The 24,688-nt window shown below is 38.0% G+C and overlaps 1 protein-coding gene across 8 annotated transcripts in view; it reads right to left on the bottom strand.

Moving 5' to 3' along the window:
• Positions 1-10,736: 10,736 nt before the first annotated feature.
• The window catches only part of gapvd1 (GTPase activating protein and VPS9 domains 1), a 148,622-nt gene continuing 134,670 nt past the window's right edge, over positions 10,737-24,688 (bottom strand). For all 8 annotated transcript variants that reach the window (XM_072565762.1, XM_072565765.1, XM_072565767.1 and 5 more), the window contains 8 exons: positions 24,025-24,151; positions 23,454-23,575; positions 22,700-22,859; positions 21,937-22,124; positions 20,268-20,481; positions 18,260-18,332; positions 15,711-15,908; positions 10,737-14,954 (listed from right to left, as the gene is read on the bottom strand). In XM_072565762.1, coding sequence (XP_072421863.1) covers positions 14,814-14,954; positions 15,711-15,908; positions 18,260-18,332; positions 20,268-20,481; positions 21,937-22,124; positions 22,700-22,859; positions 23,454-23,575; positions 24,025-24,151 — 1,223 coding nt within the window. In that variant the 3' untranslated portion in view covers positions 10,737-14,813. The remainder of the gene's footprint in view (positions 14,955-15,710; positions 15,909-18,259; positions 18,333-20,267; positions 20,482-21,936; positions 22,125-22,699; positions 22,860-23,453; positions 23,576-24,024; positions 24,152-24,688) is intronic.

Below are 24,688 nucleotides of genomic sequence, written 5' to 3'. Positions count from 1 at the left end.
TGGTACCATCCACACAATGCACTTTTGAAATTCACCAAAGCTCCAAACCCATGATCACTTCCATCTACAAGAACAAGGGCAGCAAACACCAGCACCTGCAAGTGCCCCTCCAAGCCACTCACATCTGGACTTCACTGGATCAGTATCCTGGAATTCTTCCCCAATGACATAGTGGATGTACCTACAGCACATGGACTGCAGTGGTTCAAGAAGGCAGCTCACTACCACCATCTCCACTGCAACTGCAGATGAGCAAATAATGCTGACATAGCCAAAGCAACTATACCTAGTGAATAATATTCAGGATAGAATAGTCACATGGGACATGTAGATTTTAGAAAATGCAGCACGGATTCAAGGGAAAATGTCAATAAACTGCTAGAATTTTTTCCAAGAGGAAACAGAGGGGTTTGGTGTAGTGCACATGGACTTCCAAAAGGCATTCAATTAATTGCCATTACAGAACATTAACAATGTCAATACAAAATTGGCCAAGGAATAGGAAATGGAGTAATGGTTTGTGGTTATTGTTCGGGCTGGAATAAGATTTGTAATGGAGTTCCCCACAGGTTGATATTGGACCAGTTTCCTAACAGATACAAATGATCTAGATCTTAGTGTGCAGGAGATCATTTTAAAGTTTTCAGATAACATAAAATTTGGGGAATGATAATGTAGAATTTCAAAGGGACAGACAAGTTGGGGAGTGGGCAGAAGTACTTGGAAAAGAAAGGAGATCAGCACTAAATCACAATGCACAGTGTCAGTGCGGGCATGATGGGTTGAATAGTCTCCTTCTGCAATGTAACAATTCTGTGATTCTGAGGAGGTTATTCAAGTGAACCAGTGGAGTTCAATAGTGTTTAATGTAGGTAGTAATTAGATTCCAAAATAACTTGGAAATGAACAGGACTATTTGGATTCTGTAGATGACTGACGAGTAACTCCACTTCAACTGAATCAACTGGGTAAACTTTTCTAGAGATTAAAGATGCAACGTCATGGAGAAGGGATAAAATAACATATCAAATTACACCTTTTGACAAAGTAGGGACAAGTCAAAGCAGAACAGGAGGGTTTCGCCAACAGGGGTTATAGAAGTTTTAAATCTACCCATGTTGAAAATAATGGGCTTCCTCACATAGGAGAGAGAGAAAAGCAAATACTGTTGAGAGAAATGATCCCTGTGATCCTAGTTTCAGGTAAATTGACCTCTGGAAGAAGGTTCAAATATTTAATGTTATTGGTGGGTCTGTTTTAAGCTTTCAGGTCATGCTTAGTAACAGAAACTGGTCCAAATGGACATGTTTCAAGGCCAATGTAACCCCTGGATTGCTGCCCTTGAGGAAAGGCCAGGCAAAACTAGCAGGAAAAAGTTCTTTCTTTCCCCTCACACCCATGCATGGGAATACAGCTCAACAAGCAAACTTCAATCTACAGGTATGCACAGTCAAATGATATGCAAAGCCTCCCATCTGGGTTAGCAAAAAACTCTGAACAGTAATTCAAAAATGGCAGCTCCAATTAGAGTAAAAAAACCTAACAGTTAACTCAGGACCTTGGAATTAAGGACTGCAAAAGACTTTCAGCACTGTAAACCATAAAGTTTAGTTGTGTGGAACAAATGGTGAATCTGAAACATCAGTGTAAAAGCAAGTTTAAAAAAAAATATTTTTCAGTTTAATGTGCAAAAAACCGTGAGTTTTTTTTAAAACATGTTAAAGCAGCTGTAGCACCATAGTTTGTCCGATGTTAGCTACACTAACTGCTACATTTGCCAGGCTTTTAAATTTCAAACTGCATGTTTAAAAACGATGTCTTGCAGACATTGTTGCATTTCAAATATGTTTATACACAATGAGGTTTCCCCTCAAGACTAAAGTAGCAGTTGACCTGATTAGACATCCACTTGGAAGTAAACTGCACTTGGTATTTAATTTACGTGCATTCTCTGGTCATCACATGAATATTTTGTCAAGTCCTTCTTCAGTGCCTGATCTGAACTGCTTTATGACTTCTAATTTATGCATTTCTCTGACTCTGGAGAAATTCAAACAAGTGAAAAGTCTGCATTCTGGTTGGTGACCCAGTCAAGAAGTAATTAAACTCACCCAATGCAGACAGCCTTCAGTTGCAAACCTTTTGATTTCTTTTGCACAAGAGATAAATGTTCTACTTTCAGTAAGTTCTTACTTATTCTGGCAGCCGTATCATTTCACCAATCTTGGATGAATTTACTTCAGCCAATCCCAGAGGAAAGAAACTCAAATGTAAATACTTTGTCACTTACTACCTAATTTGGCCATTATATTTGAAGACCTTAGTTTGCCAGTTCTCAAATATTCACATCTTACTCCTTAGCAACAGCACTAACTCAAGTTCTGAGTAGCACAAAGAAATTCCAGCAGCACAGCAAAGTGTACATTCAAGTTAGCACCATACTTGCCTGCGTTTAATAGGAGTAGCTAGTCAGTCATTGTATAAGGAATTTAAAAGGGAGTTAATTATTTTGTCCTTGCAAACCCCTTCAAATCAAATGGTGCAACCATGAACATTAAATTGATTTTGATTTGGATTTTTAGTTTATGCAAAACCTGGAACATCAACTATAAGAAGTGTAAAATGAAATTAATTTTATTTCTTCTCTTTATTATTCTGTCCCAGGGACCATTTCTCAAAGGGAGGCAGTTCATGCCAAACATGAACCAGCTATGGAGAGTCATACATTGATCAATGATGAGTCATTAGTTGTTTAAGTTTAACATTGCAAAGACTGAAGTATTGATTTTGATCCTGGTCATACTGGAATCCTTGCCACTATTTCCACTAATCTCACTGACTGCTTACTTGGCCTTAATGTGACCACTGCTGCAACTTTAGCAGCTTGTTTGATGCACAGAAATACCCATGTCATATCCATTGATAGGACCACTTATTTCAAACTCCGCAATATCATCCTGTATAACCCATGAAATCTTTGGAATCCGTTCTTTCATGTCATCCTTGCTGTCACCTTAAATAATCTCCAGTTTACCCAAACGATATCTTATCCTGCATTACAGCCTTGGCAGATGGTCACCTAAAAGGTCCAAGGCCACTGAAGTCTTCCCCAATAGGTAGGAAACACTCCTGCCTGGTGATTGTTGTGCGGTGTCCATTCATCCATTGTTGTAGTCTCTGCTCGGTCTTGGCAATATACTGCACCTCAGGGCATTCTTGCCTGCAGTGCATGTCAGACCACAATGGCCGAGTCACACGAGTACTGCCGCGTACATAGTGGGAGGTAACCCCACATGTAATGGTGTTACCCATGTCAATACTCTGACACATCGTGCTGTGGCAGGGTTGTACAGTATTGTTGTCCTGAAGGCTGGGCAGTTTGCTACAAATCATGATCTGTTTAAGGTTTGGTGGTTGTTTAAAGGAGAGAAGTGTTTGGTGGTGGGGGGGAAACAAGGTCTTGCCAAGGTGCTCGTCCACATCGATAATGTGTTGCAGGCTGCGAAGAACATGGCGTAGACATTCAATACCTGGGAAGTACTGGTCAATGAAGGGTACACTGTCTGTTGCAGCCTGTGTCGGTCTCCCAAGGAGGTCATTACGGTTTCTTGCCGTAGCACATCAGAACTGGTGGTCAATGAGTTGAGCAAAAACTGCATGAATCCATCTACAACTCAAACTATACAGAGGACTTGTCAGTCTGATATCGCATTGGGACACAGACAAACTTCACAGCTATTATTTAAAAAGAGGAGCTATCTTGAGAATATTAAAAATCACAACCAGGTTATAGTCCAACAGGTTTAATTAGAAGCACTAGCTTTCGGAGCGCTGCTCCTTCACCAAGTGGTCCACAACCACCCGATGACGGAGCGGCACTTCGAAAGCTAATGTTTGCAAATAAACCTGTTGGACTGTAACCTGATTTTGAGAGATTGTTAACTTTGTACACCCCAGTCCAACACCAGCATCTCCAAATTATATCATGAGAATGTAATTTAAAAGTAGTTCTGGGGTTTACATGTCAAAGTACAGAAACCAGCATATCCCATTATAAAAGAAGAAAGTTTTAATCCACGATTATTTACTGTATCACATCTCCAGAACACTGGACTCCTTTGGCAATAAATTCTGTGAGCATGATCTTAACCTCCACAACCACCTGATGACGGAGCGGCGTTCTGAAAGCTAGTGTTTCCAAATAAACCTGCTGGACTATAATCTGGTGTTGTGTGATTCGATAATGATTCGATAACACATCCCCAAAGTTACAGGAGGGCTTTCAATCTCTTTCCAGACTAAAAGAAAACGTACAGCTGGTTATAAAAATCTTGACCTGGAGCAAGCCGTACACCCAGCGAGGCAGGAAGCTGCTTGAAATGTCACTCACTTGCTCCAACTTATTGTCTTGCATAAACAGATCAAGCAAGGAAGAGTTGGTTTTCAAAAACCTTGGTGACCAGCGCAAGGAACAAACATTGTTCTTAAGCTAAGTCTGCCATCTTATGGCCATATTTCCACATTGCAAATAAATGCAAAAGAACCAATGTTCCCAAAAAGAAATTGGAAATTATATTTAAAACAGTCTAACTCTATTCAAGCAGCTTACACTACTTACTTTAAAAGTATTTTGTACGAAATGAATGGGAACACTAACTACATCTGGGTTTCATTTGGCAATCTGTATACAGATGCACAATATAATTGCAGGCTTTGAGTCCACAAGGAGTTCTGGTCTGAGGATCCAATATACCATGCTTATTTTGCTTGAGAACTCTGATATTTTAATAGTTGGGCCCGGGGGTGCACAAACAGATGAGAAAGCATAGGTTGAACTCAGCTCACTTTGAAGTGTTCTGAACACTTGAAGCGCTCTCACTGCTCAGTTGGTTAACCACGAGAGCAGGAAACTCTGTACTTGCTTAAATACTATTACATCATTCATTTTCTCATATTCATTGAAAGGTACACAACCTGAAATGTTAATGCCTCTCTTTCCACAGATGATGCCTGATGTGCAGAGTTTGGGCAGAATTCTCTTTTTTGATACAAGAGCAGGAAGCCCTCCAACTTGTTCCTTGAATTAAATGGAGTTACCTCATCCTGATTTCACTCAGAGAGTATGCTATGAAGTTTTGTAATATATTATTATTATTTCAGAACTTGATGGAGGAAAAGGATTTTAGTTGCAGTTGTGAACCTCTGACTGACTTTTCTTTTAATAAGAAGTCAAAGTAATATTGAACACCACGATCAAAACAGTATTTCCAAGAAGGTATGAGATTTCAGCCAAATTACCAGCAAATCACCTAGGGAAATAACAGTCAAGGAGCTTTCTGACTTGAGTTTTACAACCTAATTTGACATTAGGGAGTGGAGGAAGCAGCTCCATGCAGCGACAAGAGGTCAACAACAGCAGAGGTGCTATTGATAGCATTGAACATAAAACAATACAGCATAGAATAGGCCCTTCAGCCCTTGACGTTGCACCAACCTGTGAACTAATCTAAGCCCATCCTCCTACACTATCCCATCATCATCCACGTGCTTATCCAAGGATTGTTTAAATCTCCCTAATGTGGCTGAGTTAACTACATTGGCAGGCAAGGCATTCCACACCCTTACTACTCCGAGCAAAGAACCTACCTTTGACATCTGTCTTAAATCTAACACCCCTCAATTTGTAGCCAAGCCCCCTCGTACAAGCTGATGTCATTCTAGGGAAAAGACTTCCACTGTCTACCCTATCTAATCCTCTGATCATCTTAGATGTCTCTATCAAATCCCCTCTTGGTCGTCTTCTTTCCAATGAGAACAGACCCAAGTCTCTCAGCCTTTCCTCATAAGACCTTCCCTCCAGACCAGGCAACATCTTGGTAGTTGTCCTCTGCACCTTTTCCAATGCTTCCACATCCTTCCCGGAATATGGGGACCAGAACTGTACACAATGTTCCAAGTGTGGCTATTAGCGTTTTGTATAGTTGGGGCATGACATTACGGCTCTGTAAGTCGCTCCCTCTACCAATAAAACCTGACACACCGAATGCCTTCTTAACAGCACTAACAACATGGGTGGCAACCTTCAGGGATTTATGTACATGGACTCCAAAGATCCCTCTGCACATCCACACTACCAAGAATCTTTCCATTCTGCCTTCCTGTTATTCTTCCTAAAGTGAATCGCCTCACATTTTAGCTACATTGAACTCCATTTGCCACCTCTCAGCCCAATTCTGCAGTTTATCAATGTCTCTCTGCAACATTCTTCCACACTGTCCACTACTACAAGTTTGCAGTGTTATCTGCAAATTTACAAACTTACTATGCCTGTGTTTAAGTCATTTATAAAAATGACAAATAGCAGTGGTCCCAAAACAGATCCTTGTGGCACACCACTAATAACTGGACCCCAGGCTGAATATTTTCCACCAACCACCACTCGCTGCCTTTTGTTTTAAACAGAAAGCTAGTTTCTAATCCAAACTACTAAATCACTCTCTATCCCATGCCTCTGCATTTTCTCCAACAGCCTACCAAGTGGAACCTTATCAAAGGCTTTACTGAAGTCCATATACACCACGTTAACTGCCCTACCCTCATCCACATGTTTAGTCACCTTCTCAAAAAACTCAATGGAGGTTTGAGAGACATGACCTGGAAGGTTTGTTTTCAGACATTTCATCACCATATTAGGTAACATCTTCAGCGAGCCTCTGAATGAGGCTTCATTTGGAGACTCACTGAAGATGTTACCTACTAAGGTGACAAAATGTCTGAAAACAAATCTTTCAGCTCAGCGAGCAAACGTATATCCAGAACCTCAACCTGAGCAACAAATCTTCTCAAAACTCACTAAGAGATGACCTGCCCTTGACGAAACCATGTTGACTATCTGCAATCAAATTGTTGTTTGCTAGATGATTATAAATCCTCTCGCATAATCCTTTCCAAAACTTTTCCTACAATAGATGTAAGGCTCACTGGTCTATAATTACTTGGGTTATCTCTACTGCCCTACTTGAACAAGGGCACATTTGCAATCCTCCAGTCCTGTGGTACTAAACCTGTAGACAATGACGACTCAAATATCAAAGCCAAAGGCTCCTCCCTGGCTTCCCAGAGAATCTTTGGATAAATCCTGCCTAGGGGACTTGGCTACTTGCACTCCTCCTAGAATTGATAACATCTCTTTCTTACTAACCTCGATCTTTTCTAGTCTAATACCTCATATCTCATTCTTCTCCTCTATAATATTGTTCTTTTCTTGAGTGAAAGCCGATGAGAAGTATTCGTTCAGTACCTCTCCGATCTTCACAGGGTCCACCCACAACTTCCTACTTCTGTCTTTGACTGTCCCCATTCCTATCCTTTTTATTCCTCACATACCTATAGAAAGCTTGAGGGTTCTCCTTTATTTTAGCTGCTAAACACTGCTCATATCCTCTCTTTGCTCCTCTTAACTCTCTCTTTAAATCCTTCCTAGCTAATCTGTAACTCTCCATCGCCTCATCTGAATAATCTCGTCTCATCGTCATGTAAGCTGCCTCCTTCTGCTTATCAAGAAATGCAATTTCTCTAGTAAACCATGGTTCCCTTATCACTTTGTCCCTGCCTGACAGGGACATACCTATCAAGGACACGTCATATCTGTTCCTTAAACCAGTTTCACATTTCGATTACCCCCATCCCCTGCATTTTGCTACCCCATTTTATGCATCCTAAGTCTTGCCTAATTGCATTATAATTGCCTTTCCTCCATCGATAACTCTTGCCCTGTGACATTTACTTATCCCTTTCCATTGCCAAACTAAAAGTAACTGAATTATGGCAATTTCCAGGCAGTCAGGTCTGCGGAGAAGTGTTGGGAAATGTCCAGAAGTTAAAAAGCCATGTAGGTGTCAGAGAGGAAAGCATTCTGTAAGGTGGAAGACATAAGTTTAAAGAACCCACATAATGAGCTGGTTTAGCAAGTTGTTTTAAGGTCTCAGGGAAACACAGTGAAGAAAATAGCCTGGAGTGAATGCTCAGAAATGTCATGAATGGAAACCAATTTTAGTTGCGTCAGTTCAGCAAGAGAGGAAGCAGTTCATTGCTCCACTTGCACAACAGGGACAAAGGTTGAGTGCCTGCATAGGTATTGCTGAAATAAAAGGAATAAATTTTGCTTTCTGAAATTTGTAATGAAATTGTACAGAACTTTTGGAAGTGTAATATAGTTTGTGTTTTCCATTTTGCAATGGACATTTGTTATTTCGTTCTAAGTACATTGGCAGTTTGTGAATATGTTCCTTAACTGTCCTTTGCAGTAAATAAAAGTTCAAATCTATTAAGCTAGTCTTTTACTATGGAATCTGCTTTGTACAATATTACAGTCAGTTGGGATCATATCAACTATCAGGAGCTACTATTGGCCTGTGTATGTTTCAGTGGTAAAGAGTACAAGCTACAAATCTCTTAAATCCTTAAAAGTAGCCATATTCATCCAAAAACAAAACACCATAAATGCTGGAAACCTGGAATAAGAACTGAAAACACTGGAGAAAATCAGTAGGTCTGGCCCTATCTGTGGAGACAGAAAACAGAGGTCACTCCTTCTCTTCTTATGATCCAATGTTCTGAAGAGTAATTGAACTCAAAACGTTAACTCTTCTTCTTTCTCCACAGCTGCTGCCAGACCACCTGAGTTTCTCCAGCATTTTCATGGAATTAAACCCCAAAGACTAATGAGAGAGAGAAAATGAAAGAACATCGATTAATTTAGGAATATTTGAAATATAGATAACTCAAAAACAAAGCTCCAATAGCATTGTCAGGTTCAAGCATTGTTATGGGTCAGACCAAACCCCCTCAAAACATATAAAGGAGATAGCCATACCCTCACTTTTATTTAAAAAATAGTGTAAGGCGCTGCATTCAAGATGTGATTCAATTGATCAAACTTCTAGACTAAGCAAAACACACTTGATTCTCGCACCATAGTAAAAAATACAAACAAATAAATAAAGAATTGGCATAATTTTAACTATTCAAAAATGGGAGCAGATGACCTAATGGTATTACTGTTACACTATCAATCCAGAAACTCGGTTAATGTTCTGGGGACCAGAGTTCGAATCCTGCCATAGCAGATGGAAGAATTTGAATTCAATTTTTTTAAAAATCTGGAATTTAAAATGAAACCATTGTCAATTATTGGAAAAACCCATCTGTTCTCTAATGTCCTTCAAGGAAGGAAATCTATCTTCCTCACCTGATCTGGCCTAAATGTGATTCCAGAGCCACAGCAATGTGGTTGATTCTTAAATGCACAATGGGCAATAATTGCTGGCCTAGCCAGTCACACCTTCCTCCCATGAATGACTTTTGAAAAAAAATTGTATTTAACTACTACTCATCAACTTTCAATATAGCAGCATCCCATCAACACATCTTTGGCAATGGCAAATTCAGCAAAACAGGTTTCCCTGACTTTTCCTCCATTCCAGGAGAAGGAATACCGACAGAATGAATCTTGCAGCAGAAACAGTACTTAAGCTTTTGCAGCAGCAGAGAGAGCGCGCTGGATCTAGCAGCTTCAACTACAAAATCCTACTTCAACAATCAAAAGCAAAACTAAAACTCGGGTTTGAGAGTGTGATTTCACCCACACATGCTTTTGTTTAATTAAAAAAGACCAAAGCCACTTAACTCTGCTTTTCATGAAGCATACACTTCAACACAAGTTTACAATACCCCTCTTCAAGAGAAACAGGACAGAACAAATCCCTCTTAAAGGCACATATCAGCACAACATTGCTGAGTAACTTTGTTGTAACTGTACATTAAAAGTATTTGTAAATCAAACTCATACATTTTCCAGAAGGATTAGTTGAAGCAGACAGAAGCATGATCTCAGGTTTTCTTTACACTTGCTTAGCCTAAATGCACAAACCAAATTATTAACAAAATTCACTGATCGAGTCCAGCTAGAACTAGAACTGATTAGGAGCCTCAATAGAAATGTGTTGACAACGGAAGATTTTTCTAAAATTTTGATATACATGTTGTAACTGTACTTCAAATATGACTATTTGCACAAAGATTGCAGATTAGGAATTGGAAGATTGACAATGTTTATAAAAAAGGTAATGAACCAATCAAAGTTTCCCTGAAGGTATCCCCATGCTCAACAAAAGAAAAGGCTAACCATCTGATTGCAGTTCTTGGTCTTTCCTGACCTTGTGAGAGTTGCAACTTGGTCAACAACAACAACTACTGAGGTTACCATTTATTTTTTTGCTTTTTCTAGGTAAATAACCTATCTTCATTTGGCACTTGCAGAGTTTGGCTGAAAAATGAAACAAGTGCGTGGAGAATGCTGTAACAAATATAAAATTAGCAATCCACAGCACATTGTACCAGGATGTGTGTTTACTTTGATAAACTACATTTATTGCACTGATTTCGGTCAAGCACAACTGCATTACTGCTCCTGTTATGTACAATACAATTAATACCTTATGTCTTAAGTTATTATACATCTTACAGTTTAAACCTGAAGTTTAATCTTAAATGATTGGCTTCTGTCTGGTTTGACTGGCATTTGAAGCCAATTTGATTAATCTTAAACAGTACAGCATATTCATACCTGAGATGTTATTGTGCTGCACACTTTGAAATCCATCCATATTGCATGCAAAGAGAATAAACATCAAAATCAATTTAATATGGTAGAAAACTAATCAGACACAAGCAAATGGGATAAACTGCTCCCTTTAATTAGCATAGAATGATATATTACATTAATCTCATTAAAGACAGTATACCTTTTTTCCTGTGTGCAAGATTGTGCAAGCTCATTAACTTAAGTTTGTAAAGGCTCTAACAGTTCCAAAGAGAGGCAGTAATACAGGTGATACAGTTAACAAACAGAACATAGTACTAAGTTACCTTCGGTTAATTTAAGTATAACAGTCCCATCCATGTTCTGAACTGCTAACTGTAAAGTATTTATTGTTCTTTCCTGCTGCTTCAGGATATCAAAGATATGATGGTGTACGCTTCTGCTGCTGTTTGGTCCTCACTAATGTGCTTTCTGGGTCTATATGCTTATCAGAACACCTTTTAATGATTCAAGTAGTTGCAAGTTTTGTTCAACTAATTTAAGTGGCAGCCTCCCTATATTTCAAAGCAAAGTCTCTAGAGATATAATTAATGACTCAAATACACTCTGCAAAAGAAAGCAGCATTAAAAGCTTGAAAGTATACCAGACCAAACCCCCAATTTAGAATGAATATATTTGCAAAGTGTTAAAAATAAATAGTTGACAATTTCATCTTCACAAAATCTAATTGTAAAATAAATAAATCCCAATCCCTAAACTTCAAATTGTGTACATTTAGAATTTCTTTTGCTCTAAATCAAAGTCTACTCTTAAGGTAAGGAAAACATAAAAACCATATTTTTCAAACATTAATTTCATTACAATATTAAATATTATTCAAAAGTGCAACTACAAAACAGGTTCAGATTCTTGAGTCAGTCAATTATGAGAGAGAGAGAGAGACACACACACACAATTACTCTTTAGCAGAGTTGAACACACTTTCAGCCACCTTTCCTCCATCCCCACAAAGATCCTAATTCACAATTTTTATACTATTCTGAAGTGTGCCCCAATGATGCAGTTCTGAAGCTGCAAGGCACTGACTGGTCTGTGATATGAGGGAAACACTAATGTTATAGGACATCGAGTAGGCCAAGAGGAACGTTAAGTTTTGAAAAAGAAAACCCTTTTGAATCTGCCTTAAATTGTTCAAATTTAAAGCATTTTTGCAGTAAATTACTTAGGTCTGACAAGGTTGTTCATGTGATCAATGAAGACATCCACAGCTACATAATGTTAACTGCACTGATACCGCTCAGCTAAAAGTAATTTACTTTGTTTCAAGTTTCTAACCTTCAGGCTGAGCACTGCAACAGTTATGTGGGATTCTGACTCTGAAGTGAGTAATCCAAGATTAGCAGTACCCCAGAGATAATATATTATTTGATCATGTATCCAAATATTGTCACCTGGTACATAATAGCAAAGCATTTAACAACCCTGAAACTCAAAATTAATCACATCAAAAGAAAAAAAATTAAAATTACTTTTGGTAATTGGATACAACTCCAAACAGTGATCACCTGTTATCTGTAGGGTTGGAAGAAAGCTACGCTTTGTAAGCAAAAACAAATACGAAAATGTCTCAAGGCTGTAATCAGGTAGTTTTTTTCTTTAATCACCTAGGTATATGGCTTTATCTCTGTCGACCATACTCAACATGAAATCTTCAGACACATTGCCCTAATGAAGTGTATGTTAGCAGTCATCACATGATCTTGATCAAGATTTTGTTAAATGAATCTTAGTTGTGTTGATAAGAGGAGATTCATATTGAAAGTTAACATTGAATACTTAGGACTGTGCTTTGCAATATGGCAGAACAAGGTTCTTTACTCCAGACTGACACATCAAAATACCTACTTCCCACATTAACTATATACACAGATAGAACATTTTTATACATTTTGCAAAGTTTCTCTCAATTCAGATACTTAACTTGATGAGAATTATGAAATTTTAACTTATTGCAACAACAACTAGAGGAATCTGTCACACTTTGGCGATGAAGGGAAAGCACTTGTTTTTCATTGGGAGGAGTTATCAGGTTATACAATACCTTCACACAAATTCCCCAGAGGTTTTCTACTCAGGTGATACATCCAAAGATTCCCTTTTAATGAGCTATTATTTGGTCAGCAGGTATTAGCATCATTCTTAATCTTAGACCGGAAACCCAAATTGCAACAGTACCATTTTTAAATTTTAAAAATGGGACTAGGTCTCTGGTTTCAAGATAAAGAAAAAGGACAGGTATAGTCCACAACAACTAACAATAGACAGGCTGAGGCAAGCAACCCAAGTTGGTCTCTGCTGGCCTACAGACTCAAGATGATCAGTTTATTTCAGGCCATTTTGGATCAGCACAATGGAGACCATCTTCTCTCAAGTTACTTTATTTTCTAAAAAAACTATGAACAGTCAGGTGAATTTACATTAAAATTACTGTCCCTGACCCAGAATAATGCTCCCTTTTTAATAAAGAAAAAACCCACAGCAAATCAGTGTTATAAATGAAACTTAACTTATTGAAGCTGCCATTATTTAATTCTACCTTTTTGTTAGCCATTTATAAAGCAACTTAAAATATAATAATTTAAATCCTTATATAGTCATTTTGTTTCCTAGAAATCTGACTCACTTCAATTTTAAACTGGAAATTGTTCTTGGAAAACCTCAGTCCCAATGCCTTCTGGTTATGCTTACTAAAAATCGCTCCATAAAAAGGTGATGTAAGCGTGAGTCATTCATGTTCTCTGTTGACAAAGGCACTGCTGTCAACTGGAAGTTTCAGCTACTGTAAGGTATTAATGTGATCTGGTTTAATCTTTCCTGTTCCTCCTCCATCATTTCCATATCCCTCAGATCTCACTTTCTGTTTTAGCCAAAAAAGTCACGGTTGCAAAACTCTTCTTCGAGATTAGCGTAATTGTGCTCCAGATGTTGAAAAGGGTGCTTCAGCAGGACGTGAATGATGCTTGCACCACATCCCATATGCACAGGGAGCAAATTCTTGAAAGTAGTGGAGTCCAAATGGCAGTCAAGGCTAGCATTCAACTGCAACATTTAATTGAGAGCTCAACATTTCACTTGCAATTTGCTTTTGTCTTACAGCTTATTTAGCCTGGATCATTTGACAGCAGTATTCATATACCAATTCTTTGCATTCCCCTACTAAAACTGGTTTCCTTACTCTGAAAGGCTAAGTCCAGATCCACTTTTTCTGGATCTGAAATTCTGCCACAAGAGAACCAGTTGAAGAACTGCAAAATGTGGGAACCAGAAGATACTCTCGCTTGTTTATAATCCAAATGAAACAGCTATCCTGGTAAAAGCAATTTAAAATAAAAGGCATTATTTTCTGAAGAATTTTGTAAAGATAACCCCAGCAACTAAAACAAATATAGTCCTATGTCACTTTACTAATAAGTTGGTTAAATACTAATACTTGTTTCAAACATACACCAATCAGGCTGCAAAATTAGGTATGATACCCTGATCTAAAAGTCATCCAAATTTTGGAAATAACAACAATGGGTCAAAAATATAACATAGCAACACGAGAGGGTGACCTTTTCAGATAAAAATGATAACTACAGCTGAGGATTCTTCACCTTGAGTTATGACATGCTCTATGTTGTCAGTAAATTTCTTTCAGGGAAAGCATGATTGGTCAAATGCACATAACAGGTTTGGCTTGGGCACTCTCAACAATCAACAAAAATTAGTTTCATTGAAAAAAAAGTCGAGATAAAACTGGCTGTCATTTATGCTTTGTGAAGGCGGGGGGGGGGGGGGGGGGGAGGGGTGGGAGAATTCAACACTGCACTTGGTTGAGGCCCCAGTTCAAAATTCATGCTGATCAAGGTAACACAAATAAGAGATGTCATTTTCCTACAGTACACTGTCAACTTTTTGAAATACCTGAAAAAGTGTGGTCCCTTTTTGCATTGCTGACCTGTTGACTTTACACGACAGAAATATATAAAGACCTGTTAGTAAATTTGATTGTAAAGATGCACTGAATCTATTTTTTTAAATGCCTCCACACTATCTACATTTATGATACAAGAGGAGAAGATTCAGTCTTCAGATCCCCTCCCACAAACAGTTGGTGTAAATCTTTTCACTTTTCCTAACAGTCTGCCATGCAGGTGGTGTTCTGCATCACTTGCGATCATCAATGGTTTTAATGAATTCAACTGCTGCTGTGAATTGCATCCACCAATAGGATTCTTCTCCACCAAGCCGGTTGGCATAGAAATTATTGATGTACTGAACAGTGGACAGCAGGCAGGGTGGGTTAGCCTAAAGGTACAAAACAAGCATGAATTAAAAGCATATAAAAATCAGGATGGAGAAAAGAAACCATCTACAATATTTATTTTCATTCAATAGGGATTTTCTAACTTGTGCTGGGTAGGAAATAGATATACAATAAAACATTCAGGGTGTTTCAAATACATTAAAAGGTGCTTTATATCACCTAAAGTAAATCATCACCATCAGACAGGCTGCACTTTTAGTAATGCCAATTAGCCCAAAGAAGCTGTTATTAGCACTGTAGAATCCCACAGGATTAATGACACTGACTCTTCTGCAATATACATTAAAACAATAACCTTGCTGGCAGATAACATTCTTATTCAAAAGTATAGGTTTGTAATGGATTGAATAGCTATGTTTTTCCCACAGAGAAAGCACCTTTTCTACCATAACCCAAAACTGGTCATAAATGTTTGTGGTTTTCACATATTTGCAGTTCCAATGTTAGACTTTTTTTTAAAAAAAAGCAAATGAACTAATGCTCATCTTCAATGAAAAGAAATTCAGTCAAAGGAAATTAAAGTAAAACGCAGAAGATATAGCTAGCCAAAAATAATTTTAAATCCATAAATTGGGAAATCATAAGGCAATACTCTTTACATGGGAAGAAAAAAAATTAAGTTTAGCAGGATGTTACATTCTCTGCTGGCTTTCTGAAATGAAAATTCCAGTGACATTTGCGGTGGCTGTGTTATAAATGCATTGCTGTACAAAATTGATATTCATCTGATGGCTCACCTTGATAAGGACAAACACAAGAACAGGAACAAAGTCATCAGCCCCAGGGACTGAGTCCTCATTGGCCAGGCTTAACAGATTCATTATGGTGGAGCACATTCGCAGGATACACTGAACCTTATCTCTTGGGGTCTTGTATGCATTGATTGTTTGAATCTCTGACTGTGCAGATGGCCATGGTGCTTCTTTTAAATACACCTAAAATGAAGACAATAATGTGTTACATACACAATGCCACATTAATAAGCAATTAAAACTGAAGTGAGCAATTGAAACACATGTGTAGCGCAGCAAATATTATTAAAGTGGTTGTCATATTACCAGTTACAGAAATATATCAAAAGACTACATTCTGCAGATATCTCAGCAGCTCCACAGAAAGGGTCTGAAAAGGTTTGCATAAAAGAATTGCAAAATACCAGACTATAATAGATAAAGCTTTATTAGTTGTGTGAACTGAAGCACTGGATTGTACATTTCATTTTGGTGGCAGAAAGGACTGTCAGGATTAGTCTCCCTTTATAGATGGCATCATATCTCAGTGAATTAGGTTGCAACTGACAACCTTTTGGAGGAAGGATTGTAAAAGGAGACAGATGAACAATCATACAAGGTTCTATCCTAGATGTTCAACAGTTTTAGCACTTTGTTGTCAATGGTGAGAGATGCTTGCATGTATTATCCAACAAAAGTGTACATCAAAGACGGAACACCTACTGATCACAGAAAGAGGATTACATCAGTCAAAGGTAAATAATTGGCAAGAGTGGAAATTGGTAGAGATGATACCACAACACAGTCAAGTGTCAAATCAGTTTGGACTTACAGGGTCACCCAATCATAAAGTCCACTTGACTGAAACATCCCATCATACAATGAAACAGCCACCATGTGATTTTAGCTGCTTAATGCTCAATGTTTGAAACTTCATTGTCAGCCACGGGCAGAGCAGGAAAATGGAATTGCAATGTGCAGAGACCAAAGATCCACCATCTCCTGACATGCGTGTCTTTCTCTTGCACTTTCTTATGTTGTATGAAAATGAAACTGAGGTTTGAGAACAGGGCATGCTTGTTTGCTGACAGCAAGCAGAACGGAAAGGGTCTGAAAAGGTTTGCATAAAAGAATTGCAAAATACCAGACTATAATAGATAAAGCTTTATTAGTTGTGTGAACTGAAGCACTGGATTGTACATTTCATTTTGGTGGCAGAAAGGACTGTCAGGATTAGTCTCCCTTTATAGATGGCATCATATCTCAGTGAATTAGGTTGCAACTGACAACCTTTTGGAGGAAGGATTGTAAAAGGAGACAGATGAACAATCATACAAGGTTCTATCCTAGATGTTCAACAGTTTTAGCACTTTGTTGTCAATGGTGAGAGATGCTTGCATGTATTATCCAACAAAAGTGTACATCAAAGACGGAACACCTACTGATCACAGAAAGAGGATTACATCAGTCAAAGGTAAATAATTGGCAAGAGTGGAAATTGGTAGAGATGATACCACAACACAGTCAAGTGTCAAATCAGTTTGGACTTACAGGGTCACCCAATCATAAAGTCCACTTGACTGAAACATCCCATCATACAATGAAACAGCCACCATGTGATTTTAGCTGCTTAATGCTCAATGTTTGAAACTTCATTGTCAGCCACGGGCAGAGCAGGAAAATGGAATTGCAATGTGCAGAGACCAAAGATCCACCATCTCCTGACATGCGTGTCTTTCTCTTGCACTTTCTTATGTTGTATGAAAATGAAACTGAGGTTTGAGAACAGGGCATGCTTGTTTGCTGACAGCAAGCAGAACGGACAGCAAAAAAAAAAGAGAGGGGGTTTCAGAAACTAATAAAACTTCGTCAAAAGAAGAAAAGAGCAAACTGCTCACCACTACATTTGGGCTTTGTATGGATATTTATTGTGAAGATTTGACAGCAAATGTTCACAGTCCAAACTACTGGCTAGAAGAGGCAACTAATTAGGTTTTACTTATAGAAGTAAAAGCACCAGTAAATAATTAGTTAAATCCCAAAAATATAGCCATGGTTTTGACTGAGTCAAAGCTCACTGTGATTGGCCAACATCAAGAAACCCAGTTCACAGGCACATTTTTGGTTTATCACAGTACCAAGGAATACGAGGTGTGGAATCTGTGTTGGAGCAGAACAAGCCTGAACAACTTTGAGGTCTGCTTCTGCTGCAGCAAATAAACCTTGTTCATTTCACAAATGGCTTATTTCTCCACCATAAATGTTCCCAATTCACACACTACTTCAACGTGCACAAACTTCCGAAGCTCAACTGTCAATCCATGGTGCACAACTTAGAGCAAAATGCTCCATTCCACCAGCTGCACTCCTAGATTCTATTTTACTTTTACTAATGTAAAACATTTTGTATAGATCTGTAAATGAGATTTAGATACTGCCCCACCAGCATTTAAAAATACTATTCTCAAGTCCATTTTGCAAAATGATCTAACATCATTTTTAAAATAGTGACATGTTAAGTACAGTAATCTAAGGAAATTTAGTATTGTTATTACCTCTGGAATTTGAAGTGCTCGGTGATTTGCACTGACAACTTTACACAGACGCTGAATGTGTTCATTGAAAAGCCTGGCAAAAAAGAAAATCAATTACACTGACTAAAAGTTAGGACTTTAAAAAAGTTCAAATGCAGTTTAAATTGCTGAAACAATAATAACTTGCATTTATATAGTGTATTTAAAGTGGGAATATTGTAAGGTACTTGCCAAAAGCAGAATCATAAAAACTGACACCAAAGCAAGAGAGACATGAGAAGAGGACAAGTAAGTGATAAAACAAAGAGGTGGCTTTTAAAGATGATCCTAAAGAAGGAAAGCAACTGAAGAGATGGAGCAGTTTGGAGGAGGAACTTGAGACACGGAATTATATCAATACAGATTAGAATGACCAAAAGAAATATGTGATTTTCTTAATTTAAGACAGTCCAAACTCAAAAATGTTCAAGTGTGAACTAAAATCCAAATTATTTCAGCTGTCAAGTGCCAAGTACTGAATAGCTACAGTAAAGAAAAACCTGCGTATACATACATACAGCAATTAAGCATATCAAAGCACTTCATTTACAATTAGTTGCTTTGAAGTCCAGTCATGTCCAGGCCAAATTAAGAAAAGTTGTTTTCTGTATATCAGAAAGACACAAAAGATATCTAACATTTTCTTTCTCCTCCCATTGCAATGTCCTCATATTTATTTCTTTTTCTATATTTCTGTGGTTTGACTCAAACTTAGGTCTGCCTTATAGAAAGTGTGACATCCCTGTGAATTTAGTTTTTGCATAAATCCATGTCCTCTCAAATCTTTTACACGTAGAATTTCTGGACTCCACTTGGGAGTGTTCTTTTTTTGGTTGGCAGGAATAAACAAAAGCTTCATTTTGCCACAAGTGCCAATCACTTTACTGAATTTCATTCATATTAAATAGTGCACATTGCAGTATTTTACTTCACTACTGTTTCATTGAGAGTAATGGCTGCAATCAGTTATGTATAGCTAATGTGCTGAAATTCACGATATATTATTATTTGGCAATTTTGTTTTAAAGTGGACAGAATCATGTATAGCTTTAAGTTTGATTTGTATTTCTATATTGTGGGGGTTAAGGGAAGACCTTAGTTTCAATTTTGAATTTGGAGGTGGTACTGAGACGCCTGAAAAATTTATTTACATGCATGTTGTTTAAACAACACGATGTGAACAGTTCAGGGCTTGAAAAAGCAAAAAGTAGGAAAGAGATAAATTGAACTATTGTGGAGCAATAAAGTATCATTTGATACTGGGAGACAGAAATAAATCAGTCCTTTTAAAAAGGCAGGATCATCCAAGAGGTTCAGGTTTCTTTGACCTTAGAAGCAGATCACTCAAAAAGAACTGCAGATAACAGGAGTAGTGCAGTTTTGCAATTTCCAGGTGAATCAAGGCTGGAGAAAGTAAGTGCTTTAATGTTAATGAGTTAAAATGCCAGAAACAGAAAACACTGGAACAAGTATTTAAGGAATCCACATTAACAAGAAGTGAGCTATTACCCAGTTAGATTAAGGGTTTCACGAAAAAACATTGACTGAAGAAGCTAGCATCAAATGAATGTAGAGGTTTGCCAGAAAGAACCTTGCAGCTCAGCAAGCAAACTTACCTCCAGAACCTCAACAGATCCGACAACATATGTGGTGAGAGAAGTGTCAAAGCTGTGATCTTTAACTTTGTTTCTCTCTCCACAGATGTTTCCAGACTTGTTGCATGCCTCAACGATAATGAATGAAGAGCACAGATAATGAACTATTGGTTTTGCAACTCTAAAAATAATTTGTGAACATTTATTAAAAATATCTATTTCCTTCTGTTTAGCGATTTTACTGTTTTTATTCTGTGGCAAGCCAAATGATTGAGCATCATTACAGGATTACCAGACATATTTGGGTTGGACTCCGCAACGTTTTCATTTTGTAAATATTTTCACTTAAGATCTCATTTTCAAAATTTTGCACACAATTACATAGTGTTACTTACTGGTCACGTAAAATATCACCATCCTGATTGGGATAGAAGGCAAGTTTGAAAATGCGGTTCATAACGCTACGCTCAATTGCCATTTGTGCATCCTGGAGCTGTTCTTCACTGGCATTCTGCCAGATAACATCTTGCGCCATAACTCCATACAATGACTGCAAGAATTCTTCTACTAAGGCAGTTTTGTCATCTGCTGCGGTGAGATTCTGAAAATCTACGCAAATAAAGTGGTGTAGAAGCAAATATTTAAAAGAAAATTTATAGATTAGATTACTTACAGTGTGGAAACAGGCCCTTCGGCCCAACAAGTCCACACCGCCCCGCCGAAGCGCAACCCACCCATACCCCTACATCAACCCCTTACCTAACACTACGGGCAATTTAGCACGGCCAATTCACCTGACCTGCACATCTTTGGACTGTGGGAGGAAACCGGAGCACCCGGAGGAAACCCACGCAGACACGGGGAGAATGTCCACACAGAGAGTCGCCTGAGGCGGGAATTGAACCCGGGTCTCTGGCGCTGTGAGGCAGCAGTGCTAACCACTGTGCCACCGTGCCGCCCAACCCTATACTGAAATGGTTTCTCTTTATTTTCACTCATCATCCAAGGGAGATCCTAGTTTTTGCTGGCAGTTTGGAGGCAGTGGTTGCCCTCCATAGCTTTGACTTATTCATGCATGAGACAGAGTTAGAATGTTATTTTCCATGGATTCTGGTTGATTTACAGCAAAGGTTAGTTCTTTTTCCTCCCTAGTCAAGCAAGACCAAATGGTGTCCCAGTTTTTCCATAATTCAAATCAACTGATTCAGTGAAATTAAATAACTGCAAATTGTAGAAATCTGAAACAAAAACAAAAGTACTGCAGAAACTCAGCAGGTCTAGCAGTACCTGTACAGAGAGGTACGCAAAAAAAAGTAAACATTTCAAGTCCAGTGACCATTTGTCAGACTCCCAAAGTTTCTTTTTTTCCTTGTACAGGTGCTACTAGATCTACGAAGCTTCTCCAGCACTGTTTGTTGCAACTGATTCAGTGAACGTGCTTCTGACCTGCATGACTTAATGATATAAAGTGGAAAGCTTGGAGAGTCAGAGACAAGCAGGGGTGCAACGTCTAGTGTCTTGGTCAATATTTACCTCTCATCTACAGAGACAAAGATTTTCTGTTAGTTTTCACATAGCTCCTTATGGGTTTTTGTTTTGTGCAAATTGACTTTTTTTTTGGTAGCCACAGAGCTTTGGAAATGCAGAGGTCATTAAAAAAGTGCAATATAAACACAGGTTTAAGTTATGGAATCTCTCTTTTTGCCCTAAGACCAGCTAGCCCTGCATGGTTCAGCCATTTTACTGGATTATCACACTTGATCACAAGGGTAACTATAACTTATATGAATGTTCAATTTCAAGTTGGTTCATGTTAATTAAAGATTTGGCAGTGCCAGTGTTGGACTGGGGTGTAGAAAGATAAAAATCACGCAACACTAAGTTATAGTCCAACAGGTTTATTTGGAAGCACTAGCTTTCAGAGCGCTGCTCCTTTATCAGGTGACTATAATCTGGTGTTGTGAGATTTTTAATTATGTTAATTCAAGGGAGACAGTCACAGCACAAAAACAACTAAAAAGCATACATTAATACTGATGGCCAGTTGAAAGGATGGTATATTACCTTTAATAAATTCCAGAATATGCTTTTCCCTGCTTTCAAGCAATAGTCTCACACAGACTGTAGTGAAGTATCTGTTCGCAACCTCTTTGTCTCTGAGCACTCTTTGTAAGAGTCTTTCAAGGTGGGCTTGAGTAGTCTGGAGCCCTTGACGGCACCGTGTCAAGTAAGCAATATATGGAGCTCGTTTTCTTCAGCAGAAGGAATAAAATCATTTAAAATTCAAAAATGTTGCCAACCAAAAGCATCAATTCATTGGCAATTATGCTATTCACTATAAGTGAAATCAAATGCAAGGTGCAGCAACAAAAGAAAGATTTGTAAGATACCTCAAGCATCAGGGGCCAGAATCTTCCCAATATAATGAATGAAAGATGTTTATTGATTACTAAGACAAGCTAATAAATCAATTGCCACCTCCAATCTATGGGAAAATCACAAAGCTAGCTCATTAGTATTTTAAGTGTTAGTCATTCCAGTGTTGTGTGAAAACACTGTTTTAAGTGAAAAGTAGCTTCCTTTTCAAATCATTTCCACTGGGAAAAATCACCAACAAAACCCATGATACAACAAAGATTAGTGATCGGTCAACATTTTCATCACTGTTAGGATGTCAAGAATGCAGAGACAGCTCCTTAGACATTTTTCTAAAAGAGGTGCTTTTTTTTTATATATTCACTTTCACAGACAAGTTTCTGGTTTAACCATTCCATACCAAACATTAATTCTTACAGTATCCGTTAAAGAACTTGGTGAAATATTTTACCTGTAATCCTCAGCAATGGCAGCTAGTAACTTGTTGCAGGTTCTACTGTCAAATCTACCAACACAACGCATGGTTTCCTGAATCTGTGCCATCAGGTGCTTATCCTGCAAGTTGATGGCTTCGGCTAACTGAACTTTGAGAAAGCAGACAATCTCATTGTCTAAGAAAAGATAATTCCAAGAATTAGTCTTCTGATAATAGTTTTGTATATAATTAACACACAGATCAAATGAAAAATAGCTGGGCAATCAGATTAAAATACCAGTTATGAATAATTTGGGAATCACAAATGAGAAAAATGGTACATTGGTAGAACAAGAAATGCTTTAGTGCCAGGTGAAGATCCTTATGGAAATCACAAAAAGGAAAATTTCACACACCAGCATTCATATCACAATAGCTAAACCTGGAAGCACTTTTATGGTTAAACTGAAACAACTCTATGCTCTTATTTAATTATTCTCAAGTAGAAATGATTGTTTATACTTGACGAAAGTAGAAATTGCTGGAAAAGCTCAACAGGTCTAACTGCATCTGTGGGAGAAATCAGAGTTAATGTTTTGGACTTGACTAGAAATGTTATCTCTGATTGCTCTCCACAAATGCTGCCAGACCTACTGAGCTTTTCCAGCTATTTCTATTTTTGTCTCAGATTTACAGAATTGTAGTTCTTTCAGTTTATACATAGTATGTCTTTACTTTGTGCCAGAGATTTTTCCAGGTCAGGCTGAAAATGTATAAACATGAGAATTACCTTCTAATTCTCCTTGATCAGGTCCTCCTGGAGGGCCATTTCTGGTTGCTGAATGGCTCACTAGGGGGAATGCAATTGAGTCAGCAGAACACAGAGCCATTCGCAATTTCTTCTTTGCATCTCTAATTAGTAAAATGAAATGCAGGTTTTAGCATGGTTCTAAGCCAGTAAAAAAAAACGGAAACAAAACATTTTGTAAAACTCAGGCTCGAACAGTTTTAATTGTTTAGTACCAGGATATATGGCATGAACAATTAATGGTGGTCAAATTTAAATGCAAAACTAAACGTGAATAACACCTATTTGATAGAATCAGTTGAAAAGTGACAGAGCACATTGTAGTTGTAGTTGATTATTCCATCAAGTTCCTGATCTTAACGACACTACTAAAATGATATACCTCGAAGCAGTTCAAGGACTTAATTCAAAAGCCCTGGGTAAAAAGTGGCTTACTTCCTCACTAAGAAGCAGTCAAGAATAGCAGCAGTCTATAGGTTCATACAGAACAAACACATTCATCCCAACAGCCATACTGCTACTAGCTGTTGAAGCAAGCTAAAATAAGTGTTACCGAAAGGAGAACGTGGAATCTTGAGTTTGGGCAGTCTGACTAGCAGAATCTGGCAGATCATCTGCTGAAAGGTTTTGAAGCGTTTCATCACGTGGTGAATCATGGACACTATCATCTCCAATAGTCTCTGTACAAAAGCAAACATCAAAAATTAGACTTGGTAACATTTTAAAATCAATGTATAACAAATATTCTTCGGAAATTACTCAATAGATGGGGAGGTATAGCAGAGAACTACAAACAATTAAAACTGCAAGTAATAATTTAGGCTTTTTTTAAAAAAGGTTTTTGCATTAGCATCTTAATGACTGTACATGATTGCAACAGAACAATTTACTGATGTGTTCACAATCTGCATTGTCATGCACAAAGGTAGCTATCATGAATCGTGAGATAAATCTGAAAAAAGTGCCTTGAATCACATTTCAAACACCACTAACTTTCTCTTCCCCGATTGTACAGAAATGTTCTCAGCTCTCAAATGCGAGAAGCAGGTAACTCCTAGATGCGGTAAGACTTCATGTGGGTAGTTATTCTTTATTAAACAACAAGTGAATGCTGGAATGTTAGGTCACTTGTAAGGATGTCATAACTGAGCCTAACCCTGCTTTCAGAGTGTTGACACAGTTTTGGCAGGAGCTGATGAATGAGGTAAAAACAATGA

The sequence above is a fragment of the Chiloscyllium punctatum genome, chromosome 49, assembly GCF_047496795.1.
Source record: "Chiloscyllium punctatum isolate Juve2018m chromosome 49, sChiPun1.3, whole genome shotgun sequence".
In the NCBI taxonomy this organism is placed as follows: Eukaryota; Metazoa; Chordata; class Chondrichthyes; order Orectolobiformes; family Hemiscylliidae; genus Chiloscyllium; species Chiloscyllium punctatum.
Note: the sequence above shows the minus strand (reverse complement) of the source record. Positions and strands in the feature narration are given on the sequence as shown.